The sequence below is a fragment of the Erythranthe guttata genome, chromosome 3 (genome assembly GCF_056151865.1).
Source record: "Erythranthe guttata isolate IM_541 chromosome 3, IM_541, whole genome shotgun sequence".
Lineage (NCBI taxonomy): Eukaryota > Viridiplantae > Streptophyta > Magnoliopsida > Lamiales > Phrymaceae > Erythranthe > Erythranthe guttata.
The window spans coordinates 14,640,163-14,658,258 of record NC_142535.1 but is presented as its reverse complement, the minus strand read 5'-3'; the positions used below and the strand labels follow the sequence as shown (position 1 = coordinate 14,658,258).

The window sequence follows — 18,096 nt, the reverse complement described above, 5'->3', positions numbered from 1 at the left end:
TAAAGTTAACAAATTTATCCACCGAGTGGATGTTAATGAGATGAATTATAGGGATGATTGATAACAATAAGACAATAGATGGAGAAATATGGTATTCATCCCTCAAGTTTGCACCGATTTCACATTTGGTCTCACATGTTTAAAAAAAACACATTTGGTCCCTTATGTTTCAAAAATTCAACATTTTTAGTCTTTTCCGTTAAAACTAACTGGATCAAGTGTGTGCTCATCACCGACTTAACTAACGGACTAATAGTAAATTGACGAAAATGACAAAAAATGTTAAATTTTTAGAACATGAGGGACCAAAAGTGTTGTTTATAAACATGAGGGACTAAATGTGAAATCGTGCAAACTTGAAGGATGAAAATTGTAATTTTACCGACAATAGAAATACGAGGGACTAAATGTGAAATTAAATATTAAGATTAGGGACCATTAACGAAATTTGATCATAATTGTCCGAGGTTTTGCATAAACTTAAGATGAGAGCCCATTGAATCACACAAACAAATTAAAATCGATTATTTAAACCAACTCTTCACCCCCACAAAGAAAAATTCCCCTTTTTCCCACTCTCTTTCAACTTCTTCCAATGGACCCCACAACAACTCCAATTCCACAACCAGAATCCGGCGGCCGCCTCTTCTCCGGCACGGCGGAGCATCCCCCTTGCCCACGCTGCGACTCCACCGACACCAAGTTCTGCTACTACAACAACTACAACCTCTCCCAGCCCCGCCACTTCTGCAAGTCCTGCCGCCGCTACTGGACTCGCGGCGGCGCGTTGCGCAAGGTCCCCGTCGGCGGCGGCACCCGTAAGTCCTCCTCCTCCTCCAACAAACGCCGCCGTTTAGCAACTCCCACCGCCGCCACCGCCACCCCGAGGACCAGCAGCTCCAACAACAACTTGGTGGTTTCTTGCAGCAGCGAAAATGACGCGACGGCGCAGTCTCGATACACCGACCCGGTTGTCCCGAATACGGGCCCGGGCCCGGGTTCGGGCCCGGGCTCCGGGTACGAGCATGGTGTTGGGGTGAACTTGAACGAGGATGCTGTGGCGGAATCCGGGAGTGTATTAAGTTGCTGGTGGAGTAATACTGCTGGACAAATGGGTTCGGGTGGTGGGCTTTTCCCCTTCGTCGACGGGTACGGGTTGGGAATCGGGTCGGGTATGGGCTGTGGGCCCGATGTTCTAGAGTGGCCGCCCCTCGAGCAAGTGGCGATGGGCGGAGGAGACACTGATGCTGCGGTGGTTTCCGGGGAGAGCACTCCTGTTTGTAGCACGTGGCAGATGGGTGGTGGCGGTGGTGAAGGTGGCGGCGCGGCTGAGACGGGTGACTACTTTTCTTGGCCGGATCTTGCTATTTCCACACCGGCGGCTAAGGACGTTAAATGATCTGGAAAAAGTAAAAAAAAAAAGGAAAATCAATATTTCCAGATTTTCAAGAAAATGGATATTAATTAGTTCACTTTTGGTAGGGTTAAATGTTAATGATCTGACATGTTTTCTTACTGGGTAATTAATAAGTATATTTTGGTAGGCATAAGAATTTACAGGGAAAAGACAGCCATTTAATTTCATGTCTTTTTTTAATTTTATGGGGTTGTGTGTAAATGTGTTTTTGGGGAATCTGTAATAACAATCTTATGTGTACTATACTGTGATATTTTCTTGTTTATGTTTGTCGTTTATTTTTCTGTCTGTATTTACTTGGAATTGAATTGATTAACTTTTTGCTCGTTCTGAGTTCAAATTAGAGTACAACATCGATAAATTAATAATTTCGATTAAATAAATTTTTGTTTCAAAGTTTCGGTAAAAACGTAATAAATTATCAGCTCAAAAGTTAATTGAATTTTGTAATTTCTGAATGTATAAATTTATAGAGGTTTAATTGTATGTTGAACGAGAAGATATTAAAGAAAAGATTTTGCATGCATTTTTAATAGAGTTCATCTTATAGAAGAACAAAGTTTTTCGATGCACAATTTGATTTGATTGCGAGTTTGTTTGTAAATATAAAATGTATACCAAAGAATTTCATGTTATTAGGTGTGTGTGAATATTGGTGGAAATCCGACGGAATTGATCGGAAATAGTTTTTTCAAAAAAAATCAATTTTGTTCGTTAGTAAAAAATGGGTTCCAATTTCCATTGAAGAAAATCGGAATGCCTCGAAATCGGTGGAATTTCGGAAATTACGTTAGTTTATAATATCCTGTTCCAAATTCGGATATGATAGAAATTTTCACAATATTTTTCTTTTCACAAGAAAATCTAAAAGAATATTTGACAAAACGCAATAAATAAAACTGGAACAACAAATTGAAACATAGGTTTTCTGATAAGAAAAAATGCCAATAAATAGTTTCTAATATTTATACTTTTCATAGAAAATATAATATAATTTAAATTATGGAATATATCATAAAATAATTTTGAAAAACAATCGAAATATTCGGAACTAAAATCGGATATGAAATTGTAATTTCTAATAATTTTATATACAATTCCGATTACGTTCTAAATAAATTCCAAAAAAATGGAACTTCAAAAATCAGAATGAAAAATACAATTGCAAATTCAGAAATTTTCGGATCAAAATTGATAGAATTTGGAATTCCATTCCGATTTACACCCCTAGGTGCGAAAAGTATATATATTTATATTGTAATTTAGATGAATGGTAAATTTAATTTTTATTTACAATCCATCGAATAATGTAGTACAAATGTGACCTAATTGGATGTATATACTCATAGAGAAAATTAAACCTAGAAATAAAAGGTGTGATTTCTAGTGTTTGGGGATAAAGAGGTAAGCTGGTTTATATGTCGATGTCAGTGAATATACATCATCTTGATTTTGTTCCACAATTGGGATAACACATCAATTGACATATCGCCGACCATGGCCCATTTGGGTGGACTTTCATTAGGCAAAACATTATATTATTATTATTATTAAATTTTTTTTTTTCTCTTTTTGCTTCATATAATTACATTCACGGGGTTCGATCTTTGTAAATAGAACGAGAAAAATTTACGTGGTTCGATCAAAATAGATCTACATTCACGGGGAGAGAGCAATGCCTTTTATTGATCAATCGAACACAAAACTTAGAGTACAATATTTCACCAACTGAATGTGTTTGTACGTGTTCTAACTAACTAACTAACTAACTAACTAATTCACTCGGCTGAGCATAATCCTTTATACGTGTGATGTGTTGCCAGCTCCAGTGAGAAGCTGCCAGGCGCCAGCTCATCATCCATTTAGTTATTCAGGCTCTATTCAGTTGTCCCTCAGGAAAAAACTGCTTTAAATCAGCTTCACACCTTCTGCCAAGTGGACAACTCTTCTTGCTCACTATCAATGAATTGTGATCAAAGTTTATCCGGTTATTTCTAGGCTACACCATATGAATTTTATTATTGATCTATAAAAACTAACATACATGTGTGTATTTATGTGTAAATAAAATCGTGTTTAACCGGGTGTAACATAGTATAAACCGCCTCATACCCAAGTTTAGTTTGAATTTATGTATTAGATCCTTCTTCTCCCCTTCAATTGGAGATTGCAAACCACATAAGGGGTAGATAATAGCAAGAAATTTCATATTCATTGCTCCAAAATAGGCCAAATATATGTATTCAAGAAAAAATAAGGAAAAAGGGCATCATCAAGATTGACTATATAATTATAAATTTACACACAATAGTTTCATAAAAGTCTTCCAAAAATAAAAATTAAAAAAAATAAAAAAATAAAATTTAAAAAAGCTAAAATATTTTCTAGCATCAAAACCATGCAACAAAACAAATCAAAGTAGTACATTATATTAAACAATCTTCAATTGACAATAAAACAAAATCACAATTTCCAGTTCTTAGCTAGGCGGCTTAAAGAATTTGAGCTTGAGTCCACTATTCACCATGCTCCAAATCCCTCCAATCGAGAAAGCCAAGCTAAACGCAATACCCAACCAGCCGAGCACCCAGCTAAGATACCAGTCGAAGCTGTACTTGACGGGCTTTTTAATGAGGGCCCACATGAAACACGGGTACGCGAACGTCACGGGTAGGGTCAGCCCGCCCAACAGCCCCGCCAGGCTGGACAAGAACGGGAGCGCCACGCCTATGAACAACGAGATGAACCCGTAGAACACCCTGAACCCGGACCGGACCCAAATCGGGCAGGGTCGGTTGGTCCGACCCGTATAGCCCGCTTCGAAGCTGTCGAAAACGGGCATCGAGTAGATTTGGAAGCTGCTCAGGCAGTTGAATACGACGAGGAGGAACGTCACCGCGAGTAGTCCTCTTGGAATGTCGCGACTGTGGAACCCGAATAAGGCGTTGAGGATTCCTCCGGAGGGCATCTGTTGATATACATATAGTAAGGACAAAATGGTAAATAATATGTTTTTAGCACAAGTAACTCCAAATATAAGGGTTTTAAGGGATCATTTTGCTTGTAAAATGGTATTAAGTGAAACGGTAATATATTAAATCGGAGAAATTTAAAGGGGGTTTATTGCATTGAACACTCCTTCGTTTACTCTAATTCACAAAAAACTCCATGTATTTATCTTACCAAAAACACCCTATGATTCTATTTTATTAGCAAACTACCCCCTAAAAGTGCAGCATTTAGGGGAGGGGTTGTGTGCTAAAAAAATGCATCATAGGGTTTTGTTGCTAATATTTATAGGACGAAGAGTTTTTTAGCAATTCGGTATAGTATAGGGGTGTTGAATGCAATAAACACAAAATTTAAATAACAAAACTAACAAGAGTTCGTTGCAGTTATTACTGCCCCTGTGTTATATTGAATTACTAAAAAACTACCCCATGTTATTTTATTGGCAAAAACCCCCTACGATTCAAAATTTTTAGCCTACAACCCCTTAAACAGGGTACCAATTGCAATAATAAACTCAAACTAATAATAGCTTCATATATAACAATAATAGTTACACCCTCATGTCACACACAAATAACACTTCATTATACCAAATTTATCTTTATATGGTGGCCCTCTAAAAGGAAAGGAAAAAATAAACGATACTCACAAGATTTCCGTAAGCCCAATAACCGCCAATAGCAACGGGGAAAACGCACATAGCAATAAAGACATAAGCGACCTTCGCTCCCCTCCACATCGGCACGTGGGCCGGTTTCTTGAAAGTTGATGGCATCGTCGCCTAAAAAAAATATCACAATTCGAGCAAATGAAGAAAGAAAAAAAAAATACTTTGTGTACGTAAGAAAGAGTAGAATAGAGAATACACAAACCTGAATTTCAAGAACTAAATTATGGCCTCTAAACGCAAACGCAACAATTCCAAGTGCATTCAACACGGTAAAAACCGAAGCCGTTGAAGTAGGCATCGAAATAGGCTCGTACGAGAGCGTGGGCGGCCTTTGCTGGCTCACGGAGAGGACCCACACCATAGTGGAGTAGGTGATCGCTGTCACCGCGCCCACGAGCGAGAGTCCAGCTATGGAGTTGAGATTGGGCAGTTGTGACAGCACAATGCACAGGGAAGTGAAAACGAGGTACCACTCGACACTTGTCAGCGGATTAGAAGAGCAATGTGGGCCGCACACGATTTGGAAGAATAGTTTCATTGTCTCCCCTCCGACAAGAATTAATGCAGTCGCCGTACCGGCCGATAGGTACACGGTTGGAAACAGCGCGAGCCATACACCTAGTCTCTCCCCTAGTAGAAAAAAAAATAGATACATAAAAACTTCGTGACGTACAATTTTTTTTCTTCAAGAAAGAGTAATTAATCAAGGATTTATTGCGATTAGTACCCCTGTGTTATATCGAATTGCTAAAAAACCACCCCATGCTATTTCATTCGCGAAACCCTTCAATTATTTTTCTTTTTTTTCCACACAACCCCCATAAATGGGGATGTTTGCCAATAAAATAACAAGCGATAGTTTTTTTAGCAATTCGATATAACACGGGGGTACTAATTGCAATAAACTCGATTAGTCAAATAGTTACAATAGAAGCAAGTATTCACCGAATGCAGCTTGAGCAAGTTCGACGTATCTGTTGTATCTCTTTCCGGGAACTGCTTCGTGAAGCTGAACGAGTATACGCAATGTGTATAGTTGCCAGAAGTAGGCTATGGTTAATGCTATTATTCCCCAACTCCTATAAGAACATACAAATAACGTGACAAACATTTCGTTAAATCGAGAGCATAAATAGAATCACAAAGACAGGTCGAAACTTACGTCTATATAACATAATTAAATTAGTGGACACAAATGTAACTGTAATCGGGTCAAAATGTAATCTGCTGAATCGATCGGCCCACGATTATATATATAATTCAGAAATTAATTTTCAGCATTCTCCAAAGGCAAACACAACGAACAAGAACAACAATGTAAGTACTCGATAAATTAACAACCTAGATTAAATAATAGTTTCTCTCGATCCCGAATTGGTTAAATAATAGATTAAATTTAATAATTCGCTAAATTAATTGAATTTCCCTAGTCCCGACTATATTAATTTATAGAGGTTTAAGTGTACTCGAAAAATCGAGATGCTATAGTTTCCGAAAATCATCGAATAGAGGCTCTCTCCTACAAGAATCCATTTGATGAAGGCTATGTTACAAATCCAATTGATTTTATTGATTTATTTATGTATCGATTAATCAGAGTTTTTTTGCCTTAATTAATTTCGTCTGAATTAATCAAAATTAAGAAATATTTTAATGGAGTGAGAGAAAGTATCATATATATATACCATCCGAGGAAGGAGAAGGCAACGGGGAGGAGGAGCGCCTGAAAGCCGACGCCGGCGTTGAGGTTGTGGAACGCGGCGTAGTGCGCGTTGCCGTTACGCGATTCGGTGATTGGGAGCCACGCGTCCTGGGGGTTGAGCTTGGTCAGGTGGCCCACCTCCTCCAGGTAGCCCTTCATATTGACGAGCACCCTCTTCATCGGGGTCCCGATGGGGCTCAGGAATCTCGGCGAGATGAACGACGTCGGCGTCCACGACTTGGCCGTGGCGGTGCCGAGCGCCGCCTCCCTGGCCATTGCCCGCGGCGACCTCTGCCCCGATGGTGTCAGTATCTCCGGCGTGGAGGCGCGTGGCGTCGCCGGTATCGATATCAGCTCCGTCTCCGGCCTTTCCTCCATTATGGGTTTCGTGTGTTTGTGTTCTTGCGTGGGGTTTTTGGTTTGAGGGGTTGTAGAGTCTAGAGAGAGAAAGAAGAGAGAGAGAGAGAGAGAGAGAGAGAAGTGTGAGAGTGAGGAGTGAGGAGTGAACAGTGAGCATGCAAGAGAGAATGTGTGACTTTTTGTTGTCAAGATTTGATCTTGGCTGTTCGTACAGCTGCTTTGCTTTACTTCTTTCTGCGCGAATCCCTATGTGTTTTTGTGTGTGTGAGAGAGAGAGAAAGAGAGAGGAGAGAGAGAGGGGGTCTGTTTTCTGACTGAAGGTTTGAAAATGCAGGCACATAAATAATCAAATTTGATGAAAGTTTTGGTGGTGGTGTGGTGGGGTGGAGTTATCAGCTGTGTAGAAGTAATTTTTTATTTGAGAAAATGATGACAAGTGATGTAATGATGGTGATTCTCCGGCGTGGTTCCAAATTTACACTGTCCGAAATTTGTTTTCTTATGGTACATGCTATGCTACGTATATAAAAGTGTGTAAATGAGTTCATGTTCAAATTGGCGTTTCATATTGGTGTGACAAATAATTGTCGAGCTTTAATTAGGCGGGCATGAGTCGAGTTCGAACCAAACTTTATTTGGAGTGAAGATATTTCGAGGTCGAACGAGCATTGATCGAGTCGAATGCAGAGTGAAGACGTGAACAAGGAGAAAAATCATAAACAAGATTGCGAACAAAAGTAAAAAAGATAAAAATGAGTATTCTCTATCGTTACTATGTTAGAATTATGAGTGTTTACCTGGTCAGTAAACCTACCGAACCACTGAGCTAAAAATACGGTTTTCGGTATTTTTTTTTTTTTAATTGTGGTGTTCCATACGATATACGGTATTGATGAGCAGTATATTGTGCCATATCGAATACCAAAATATTTAATATGTATTTATTTATTTATTTATTTTTATTTTAAATCCTTTTAAGATTATAACAAATTATAAAATACTTGTACATTGATAATTTTTTTCATTATTTAAAAATTAGCCTCTATTGATGAACTTTTTGTTTTTAAGGTCGATTATTTGTCAAATTCAAAAATTAATTAAAATATCCTTTTTACATTTTTTTAAAATTAAGAAAATATATTTTCAGTTTTACCAGTACCAAATCGAAAAACTAGAATTAACCCTATCGAACCGAATAGTTTAGTTAAGTTACCGGTACAAAATTTTGATGTACCAAATTTTCGGTTTTCCGAAACTCCGGTATGGTTTTATCGAATGAACGACCCTAATTAGAATACCCTCGTTTGATTGCCAAGATATGATTACTGGACCATGAAATTCAGGTATAAAATAAATAATTTTTTTTTACTTTTGTGGTTGAAATTTTTATTTTTGTTGTTGAAAATACAAAAACATAAAAGTCAATTTTTTTTCTAAGTGAAATATATATTAAAAAATTAAAATAATGCAAATAAAAAATAACTATCGAAAATTTAATGTACAAAACTAAGCTATAATTTATTTATAACAAGAAATAATTTATAAATAAATACATAAAATTAATTCATTTTAGATGACTTTTTTTTAAGAATCTGAGTCTCTAAAATGATATTTAAAGACCCATCTTATTACCCAATGGAATGCCCTAACATTATGAAATGTCAAAAAAAAAAAATTATGAAATTGTAAATTTTAAACAAAGGTAATTACAGTTTCCAATATTTTCTTGTAAATTATAAAACGAGAATAATAGGATAATGAGGGGTGGGGAGGGACAGGACAGTGGTGTGCGTGAAAATAGGGAAATGTTGCGTCACGGACAGCGATGTTAGCGATAAATTCAAAAAGTCTCTCTCTCTCTCTCTCTCTATATATATATATATATATATTTATTGCGTTCCTAGGATTTTTGACGTTGACCGTAGAGTACCTCATGTGATTAAATCAGTCTACATCTCATTTTTTTACATTTTGTTGTATGTTTGGTGAATTTTTGACAAATTTATTAATTAAAAGTTATTTAGAATTGTTTTGGAAGTTATTTTTATTTTATTTTGATACATATGTTGGAAAAATGTATTTTATAAAAAGAATTAGAAAAATAAAGTGAAGATATTTTTTACTGCTCAAATCTTTTTACTGTAGCAGTCAAATCATATATGGAGGAGATAAACACTTTTGAAATTGTTGTCGGAATTATTTTTCGAAAGTTAAACAAATACGAATTCATTTTCTATAAAAATAAAATCGAAATGGAAACCAAGCCAAACATTGCCTTACCTTCCCGCGCACGAGAACTCAATCACTGACTCGTCTAGTGCTCCCATCTCAGTTTAATCAATTGATTCAATTAATTTTAAGATCACCACTCAAGTAATCGAAAACATATGATTAAATATTTAATTAATTTACTCACTTGTCTCAATCGAATTAGTTTTGTAATCGGTTGAATCGATTAGTTGGTCGATAAATAATTGAATGAAATCAGTTGATTTAATAAATTTGTAAGTGCAAGCTCAATGGGTAAAACTAGTTGAATTGAGAATCAATAGGAGGAGAATTGTAGTTCAATTTTCCTCATTGTGTTGCAATCTTAATAAGCATCGGACTTATTTCAATTAAATAAATTTAATGGAAAAAGGTTTTTTTTTTTTTTTTTAACTATTAAATCTAAATGATGCTAAATTAGTGTAATACACACTAAAATAATTACAATATAAATATTCAATAATTTGATTATTAATAAATAGATTAGAAAAAGGCAAAGCATGGCAGCAATATAACTTTGGAATAAAGAAGAATGCGCCGATTATTAGCCGACAAAAGCTACATTACCCCACACACCCATAAAACTTTGGGCAGACCACAGAAGATATGATAATAGACAATGTTCAAATATTTTATAATTATTTTTCTTTTTAATATTATAAATTGGAACATAAAAGTAAATTAATCACATTTACTTTTAAAAAAAATCTCATGATTCATTGGCCCCACGTGGCGTGGAGCTACCAACATTAGTGTTCTTTCTTTATTTATTTATTTGTTATTATTATTCGTATGTAGTATTATTATTATTAGGGTAAATTACAAACACCCCCTGAGGTATGGTCAAATTACAAAAACACCCCTCTTGTTTGGATAATTACAATCACCCCCTCAACTCCTCAAATTTAGTGGAATCTTCGAGATTATATGGAATATTATCATTTTTGTACCCGTTTTATCCCATTCAAACTCTACATTATGAAGCAAGATGATCATAATATGTGATTTTTAGCTTGTATATATCAGTTTGTGGTGCATCGGAAACTGTATTTATACAAAAAATGAGTACAAACTAGAGCACATTTCACGGAATCTAGATGATTATGTTGAATTTGGCACCATAAGGGTGGATGTGTAAGAAAAAATCATAGTTGAGGGGGTAGATGTAATTATCCAAACAAGAGGGGTTTTTTGTAATTTGACCATACCTCAGGGGGGTGTTTGTAATTTACCCTTATTATTATTATTATTATTACATAAAAAATATAAAAAATATAGTAATGTTTGTAGTTTTCTTTCAGAGCTGCTACAATTATAACATTACAAAAATAAAATAAAAATAGTAATGTTAATTCTACAATATGTTACTTCAAAAAAAAAAAACAAATCAAAATTTATGTGAAATTAGATTTCATAATTGAATTGAGAAAATTCCCAAAAAATTCCCAATTGCGCACAAATTTCGAAACAACCCTCAACTTTTTTTACAATGAATATTCATCAATATTATCTATTTTTTTCCACAATATTTTGAGAAAATTAGAAGAAGAATTTGAAAGAATTGCATTTTGACCCATTAGCCAAAATTCGTTTTGTAAACGGGTCAGTCCATGGGCTTTATTTGTTGTATGGTTTATATCCACTAAAAGAGATGGGCTGGCAGCACTTGGCCATGTAGCATTTTTTTTTTCTTTTTAAGGTAAATAGCACTTAACTCCCTCTCCTTTGAGTTTTGTGCACATTACCCCCTTGCACTTTTAATATAAGTACATGACCTCCCGTAGTTTAACCTTTGTGCACAACACCCCTTATATTTTTAATATAAGAACATCAACCCCCTATGTATATCACTTGGTAAACAATCATGCTCGTTAGGAGGATAATTCTTTTTAAGTACAAAAGGATTATGTGTTTATTAAAATATTAGGGAAATATGTGCCATAGTGAAAGTATAAAGAAGTCATGTACATACACCTCTGTGAACTATAATTTAATTTCTACGTAACAAAATATTTTTACTAAAAAAACAAGTTCGAAAACACTTCAAAAAACCGACTAAATTATCTCAAATTTAACAATATATTAAATTTCAAAATTTACACTTGAACATATATTTCACAATACTAGTCTTAAGAATTTAACTTCACTGTCTCGTTTCACTAGTCAAACAAATTAAATCATTTTATTATTAAGAATTTTAATCTTTAACTTAAATTCGTAGTTCATTGGCCCAAATAATATAAGCAAAATTATTTTTTGCTTCGTGGTTAAGGTGAGTAGGTGACAAATTGAATCTAGTCAATACCCTTGAGGATATAAAATTTAATGTTATATAATATTGAAATATTTTAGTATTCTATATTACAATATTAACATATATAATTTTTTTTTTTTATATATTATAGGTGAATACTGAAACGCAATGGTTGAAATTCATCGAGAACAAGTTTTTCTATTTTGATTTCCGATATTTTCGGAACGTTATTGAATTTAGTTCGTCACATTCATTTTTTCTCATAAATGATAATCTTAATAATTCCTATTTTTACTAAAAAAAAATTTATTATAAGTATTTCATTAACTTTATGTATTCTCATTTTGACTATGAAATTAGAAAATTAGATTTTGTGATATGATGCGTGTGCATATTCCAAAAGTTTAGGGTGTGAAAGCAAATAGAGGTGGAATTGATGCAAGTGATGACGAATCAAGACGCGGTCTCGGTCAACAAAATGATCTTAATAAAAAAATAGATAAAAAATATATGGACCTACGTATGAGCCTTAAATTACCAATTTGGGTCTGGATCATTGTTTTTTCTTTTAGGGCAATTTGCTAAACAACCATTTATATTTTCGTATTTTGATGCAAGTCCCTGGGGCAATTTAGTTGGATTTGGAAAGTTTATTTTTGCCTAAGTTGTCCAACTAAACTGTTTGTTTTCGGTCTAAGCTGTCTAACTATGAGGAATTTATAGCAGATTCAAAATATCTATCGACCCGTTAGCTATACACAATATTTTTGAGGGACTTTTAGCCAATTTTTCTATTTTCTTTTCCTTGTTATCCTATTTTCTTATTTTGAGGATTTTAAACTGGATTAAAATTATCAAAACATAACGAAAAGAACGATTACCAATGCATCCGACACAATATTAGTACCATACCAAAAATATAAATGACTACTTAATATTAGTAATACATAAGTTAAAACCTATGAGTAAGATTTAATTTTCATATCACTCATGAATGATGGTTATAGCATATTAAAGACATAAATCAAACTTTTCGTGAAGATATGAAACACTCGGTTAATGTTTTTATTTGACTCACACCAGTTATTTTTTTCTTGTACAAAAATAAATTGGGGAAGTTCTCAAATGTTGCCAAAAAAAAAAAAAAAAATTGTATAACACCATTCAAGTCTATTTCTATATGATTGGTGATATAATATCACGTACTAACCATATCCTACCGAAAGTAACGGTATACCGAATATTGGTATACCACAATTTTTGGTACGGTAAATGTAATATTAGTATTGAAGAATACGACTGGTACACGATATTGAATTTTTTTTTTGACAATCGTATCGAATCCCCTCTTAAATTAAAATACATAAATTAATTTATACTTATACACAATATATTTTAAAATTAGACATAATTGATTCAATTCTCATTTTATTTCCTAGCTGAAATTAATATTGTTTTGAACTTCATCAATTATGTTATTGTTTTTCCATTGACCAACAAATAAAATTAGTAGTTTTTGTTTTGTTTTATAGTATAAATAAATTATCCCAACACAATATAATATTAACTTCACAAAGTTAAATTAAAAAAATAAAAAGAACAAAGGGGCATATATGTACTTTCACAGAAAGAGGCTACCCCACAATCAGCTTCATCAAACAGTAGTGACGAATTATCCTTTAATTAAATCCCAAATCCAGTCGATCTCGTTGAATATTTTCCCATCCAAAACCCGCCTCCCACCCATCCAGCGATTCCTCCCCTTTCTCCGGGGAAGCTCCGCCCTATCGCCGCCGCACCACCTAGGGTTTTGCTTTTTCCGAACTATGCACCCCAATTCGTCCCCATCTCACCACCCTCCCCACTGATAAACCCTCACCGCTCAATTACCCCCCTTTTTCCCCTCCGATTAATCGGCGATCTCTTCTCTTCTGATGACATCATTTCTCTGGTAGAGCCCTCGCTCGTCTGTAAAATTTCACATCTTCGTTTGAATTTGAATTTCCGCCGCCGCCATGGCAATCCGATTCACCATGAACTTCTCGGCGTCCGTCGCCTCAAACATTGCCGCCTCCTCTTCCACGGCGTCCAGTAAATGCGCCGCCTCTCGGTTCTTCCAAGAGTGCGCTTACAGATCCAGATTCTTCCAGCACCCGCCCTCGCAGAAGCCCGACTCCGACTACTCCGACTTCCGCCGCCCCAAATCGAAGCCGAATTCGGTCTATTCGTCTCTTGCCGGGGAAGTTCTCGGCGGGCAGGCGCAATGTCCGGTTGTTATGGGATTGATCTCTCTGATGAAGCAGTCGATCGGCTCTTCTTCGAATTCGACCGTTTTAGGGATTTCCCCCATCAAGGCATCGACAATCCTTCCTTTCCTCCCCGGTTCGAAGTGGCTACCGTGCAACGAATCCACGAGCACGGATGTCGATAGAGGAGGCGCTGCTGTTAGAAGTAGCTCTGCCGCCGCTAGCAGCAAGGAAGTAACCGTCGAGACCAAGATTGTCAATGGTGGTGGTAGCAGTAGTAAGGGTAATGCTAAGGCTAAGGGTAAGGCTAAGGGTTTGGAGGGGGAGGCGTTTGCCATGGCAAAGAATATTGATGCGCCGAGTCCTACACTGAATCTTACGCCACCTCGTGGCGGAATCGGTAGCGGAATCAATAGCAGTAGTTGGTTGTTGAAAGTGATGAACATGTGTTTCACCTCTGAGGAGGCTAAGGCGGCTTTCACTGCTTTCAGCGTAAGCATTTTGTTTAAGTCGACTTTGGCGGAACCGAGGTCGATTCCCTCCACTTCTATGTACCCAACTCTTGATGTAGGCGATCGTGTTCTAGCCGAGAAGGTAATAGATTTACAACTTGGCTGAAATTTTGTTGATTTTAAGTGCCATTTAATGGCTTTTTAGTTTTTACTTTTCGAGTAGCATGAATAGGTTTTTAGTTGGTGATTGCTGTAGTTATAAGTGAATTGTGTAATCTTTAGTCTATCAATTGGTGTTGTGTACATAGATGAAAAACAAGACCTTTGTTTTGCTGAAGTATATATATATATATATATATATATATATATATATATATATATATATATATATATATATATATATATATATATATATATATATATATATATATATATATATATATATATATATATACAATTTCGTAATAAAGCAGTAGGTTTGATCAAGATGCTCGTGTCCGATGCATTAGTATCATAGTTTTAAGTGAATTATGTATACAGTAGAACCTCGATAAATTAATAACCTCACGTAAATAATAATCTCTCCCCGTCCGACTCGGTGGCAACGTGCTAAATAATTAATTTGATAATTCAATAATCCTCTAAATTTATAGAATTTTGCTTGTCCCATATGTATTAATTTATATAGGTTTAACTGTATTTCCTGTATGTTGGTTTCTTTACATATCCGACGTGTCTGTACTGTATGTAGGGGTTATAGTATTTCTTTTAAATTAGTGTTCTTGAGAAAGCCTTTCGAATCTGTAACTCTCGGAAAAACAATGACATAAATAGTATGAAGGGTCTACTCATTTGTTTGCATGGCCTAAGAGAATTTGTTTTTGAGCAATTACGTATTTTTCAGTTTTTATTGAGCCATAAAATGGTAGTAGAAGATTGTAACTAGTTGCAAGATGTTAGGTTCCATTTTCTTCTGTAAACGCGGGCTTCATCCTTCAACGTACATAAGTAAGTGTTGATGGTGTGGATATAATATTAAATTTCCAGAATGCTGATGTAGTTCTACCGAGCTTTCATATGAGAGAACGGCTAATTCTTATGGATTCTTGTTCTTTTGGTTGATTCCCAGGTATCGTATATTTTTAAGAAGCCCGAAATCTCGGACATTGTGATTTTCAAGGCTCCTTTAATTCTTCAGGTACCTTTAGAATTGGGTGCTTGCATCATTTATATAATAGTTGCTTCCATAGCCATGATTAGTGATGGAGTTGACTTTGTTATTGTCTGTTTGACCTTCTCTGCAGCAAATTGGTTTCAGTCCATCTGATGTATTTATTAAACGAATTGTAGCGAAAGCTGGTGACTATGTAGAAGTAAGTAGTTATCAAGTGGTGTTTGAATCTATTTAGCTTCTGTCACACATCTTATCGGAAAATCTAAAATATGCCTTGTTACAGGTTCGTGGTGGGAAATTGATGGTCAACGGTGTGGCTCAAGACGAGGATTTCATCTTGGAGCCACTCGACTACGAAATGGATCCAGTGGTAATTATTTTGTGATCGTTATTTAATATTTTATAACGAGGCGAAAGCATATTAAATTATTACACTTTTTTTCTATAGCTTGTTCCGGAAGGCTACGTGTTCGTATTGGGAGACAATCGCAATAACAGCTTCGACTCACATAACTGGTAATCACATATATATCGCGGAAGTTTGTATTCTTTCGTGTTAAAGTTTTGAGGTGAAATTTTGATATTCTAAATACCGGTTGAATTTTTAATAAAATTTTCAGGGGTCCACTGCCTATAAGAAACATTGTTGGTAGATCGGTCTTTCGGTATTGGCCTCCGTCGAAAGTATCGGACACTCTGTACAACACATCCCAGCAGAAGAGTGCTGTTGCATTTGCCTGATACTTTTCGCCCTCCTGATTTTTGTAGTGTTTTATTTATCTAGTTTGTTTGTTAACAACTCCTAGTTCCTGTAAAAAAAAAATTGAATCTTTATACTCATAGTGTACTTGAGCGTTTTTATTTATTTTTTATATATTTATTTATAATTTTTTTAAAAATGATGGCTGCCATGGCTGTTTCCAATATAAACATAAATGCATAATAGTGGCTGGTTTTGACTTCATTTTATTTTTTCTTTCTATAATGAATCATTTTCTTGTACAGTACATTTATCATTAGCCCCTCTCTCTCTCTCTCTCTCTCTCTCTCTCTCTCTCACACACACACACACACACACACACACACACACACACACACACACACACATAAATCTGTGGTGCTGATGGAGCTCAGGTTCTTGGGGAGGATGAAGATGGTAGGAAAACACTGTCTTCTTTCAGAGGAGCTCAACAATGGTGATTGGTAAGCCATTTTTTCGCCTACTGTAAAGTATGTTTTTTGTATATACACACTCATGCACTTAAACTTCTATAAATTAATACAATTGGGACGGACAATTCTATTAATTTATTGGAATATTAAATTTTATCGAATTAATAATTTAGTACGTTGTCACTGAGTCGGGACCTGGAGAAATTATTCTTTATACTGTAGTCTTTATAAAGGTACAATATTTCGATATATCAACCTCTGCCACTTGAATGAATCAATTACAAATTTTTCATCATAATCATCACCACATTTCTCTAATGTTCAAGTCTTTAGAGGCATTGTTAAGTTTTTCAATGCTCGTTAATTTTTTAGTCGAGGTGATCGCTCAACAAATACATGTTCTAAGCAGGACAATTATAAACTCTCGTGTAAGAAAGTTGTGTTTTTGAAGATATTCACGATAACCAACTTTTAAGTTAGTTGTATATTTATGCACCTATATGGTGTCAGTTGACATGAACAGAAGGAGATTCGAACTTATGTCAACTGACATACGTTCCTCTCATCGATAATGAGACCATATATATATACAAAAAATTCCAAGTTGTTATCATAATTTAAATCTGGTATACTTGGTTATTAATCTCTCATTATAGAAGAAACACACGATTACAACAAAAGCGTGACTCTACCACGTGTACCATTTATCACTTTTCCGAAAGAGTTCATTGTCAATATAAAACCCATCGTTCCTCACTATCCACAAGCACGTGCCGGAAGTGCACTTCCTCTTCGCGAAATCCGAATTGAAAACCTCAAACCTCTTACTCTTCCCCATCCACCAGAAATGGCAGTAATATATCGATTTCCCGATAAAGTTCTCGCAGAATTTCCACTGGTATATTTTTTGTCCTTGGTGCCTGTCGATTGAACGTCTGCCGAGATCTTCTTTGCCGGAAGCGCACTGCACCGTCAACGGAGTGTAATCGCCGAGCGTTTCGTCGGAGTATATTCTGACGGTATATTCGTCCGTGAAGAAACAATAAGCCATTCCTTGGATGAGGTTAGCTGATAGGAAGAGGATTGATAAGTAGGTTTTAGTCATGTTTGAAGCCATATTTTTATTTTTTGGATTTATTTTTTTATTTATATTTTGCTTCAAAATATATAGTGGGGAAATTTTTTTTTTTTTGGGATTAATATTTTGAGTGCATTTAGTGTTTTATTAGGTTACATTAAATAAATTATACTTTGAAACTGAAGCAGCATTGAATTATTTAATTAAACTGAAGTAGCATTGAAAACTAGACTACTGCATTTTCAAGATTACTCATTATTTTAGTGAAATGAAGAAATCGGATTCCGATA

The 18,096-nt window shown here is 35.4% G+C and overlaps 4 protein-coding genes across 4 annotated transcripts; 2 read left to right on the top strand and 2 right to left on the bottom strand.

The window, feature by feature from the left end:
* Positions 1–517: 517 nt before the first annotated feature.
* LOC105966486 (dof zinc finger protein DOF5.8) lies at positions 518–1,663 on the top strand. The gene has a single exon (XM_012991042.2). The coding sequence runs from the start codon at positions 596–598 to the stop codon at positions 1,397–1,399; it is 804 nt and encodes a 267-aa protein (XP_012846496.1). The 5' UTR covers positions 518–595; the 3' UTR covers positions 1,400–1,663.
* A 2,008-nt stretch (positions 1,664–3,671) lies between these two features.
* LOC105965454 (Transmembrane amino acid transporter family protein) lies at positions 3,672–7,700 on the bottom strand. The gene is made up of 5 exons (XM_012989997.2): positions 6,785–7,700; positions 6,045–6,178; positions 5,302–5,729; positions 5,079–5,210; positions 3,672–4,385 (listed from the first exon to the last, which is right to left on the bottom strand). Exons 1-5 carry the CDS (start codon positions 7,177–7,179, stop codon positions 3,897–3,899), a joined length of 1,578 nt encoding a protein of 525 aa, XP_012845451.2. The 5' UTR covers positions 7,180–7,700; the 3' UTR covers positions 3,672–3,896.
* A 5,649-nt stretch (positions 7,701–13,349) lies between these two features.
* Positions 13,350–16,519, top strand: LOC105964744 (thylakoidal processing peptidase 1, chloroplastic). The gene is made up of 6 exons (XM_012989243.2): positions 13,350–14,523; positions 15,511–15,579; positions 15,686–15,754; positions 15,839–15,925; positions 16,004–16,071; positions 16,176–16,519. The coding sequence occupies exons 1-6, from the start codon at positions 13,699–13,701 to the stop codon at positions 16,294–16,296; spliced, it is 1,239 nt and encodes a 412-aa protein (XP_012844697.2). The 5' UTR covers positions 13,350–13,698; the 3' UTR covers positions 16,297–16,519.
* Positions 16,520–17,416: 897 nt separating this feature from the next.
* Positions 17,417–17,845, bottom strand: LOC148771885 (S-protein homolog 2-like). The gene has a single exon (XM_088815272.1). The coding sequence runs from the start codon at positions 17,843–17,845 to the stop codon at positions 17,417–17,419; it is 429 nt and encodes a 142-aa protein (XP_088671398.1).
* Positions 17,846–18,096: the final 251 nt, after the last annotated feature.

Coding starts and splice junctions, on each gene's coding strand:
- LOC105966486 (XM_012991042.2), top strand. CDS start 596: ATGGACCCCACAACAACTCCAATTCCACAACCAGAATCCGGCGGCCGC.
- LOC105965454 (XM_012989997.2), bottom strand. CDS start 7,179: ATGGAGGAAAGGCCGGAGACGGAGCTGATATCGATACCGGCGACGCCA. Junction 6,179..6,784: donor GCCTTCTCCTTCCTCGGATG/GTATATATATAT, acceptor ATGTTCTTATAG/GAGTTGGGGAATAATAGCAT. Junction 5,211..5,301: donor ATTTAGTTCTTGAAATTCAG/GTTTGTGTATTC, acceptor TATTTTTTTTAG/GCGACGATGCCATCAACTTT.
- LOC105964744 (XM_012989243.2), top strand. CDS start 13,699: ATGGCAATCCGATTCACCATGAACTTCTCGGCGTCCGTCGCCTCAAAC. Junction 14,524..15,510: donor ATCGTGTTCTAGCCGAGAAG/GTAATAGATTTA, acceptor GTTGATTCCCAG/GTATCGTATATTTTTAAGAA. Junction 15,755..15,838: donor AAGCTGGTGACTATGTAGAA/GTAAGTAGTTAT, acceptor GCCTTGTTACAG/GTTCGTGGTGGGAAATTGAT.
- LOC148771885 (XM_088815272.1), bottom strand. CDS start 17,845: ATGGCTTCAAACATGACTAAAACCTACTTATCAATCCTCTTCCTATCA.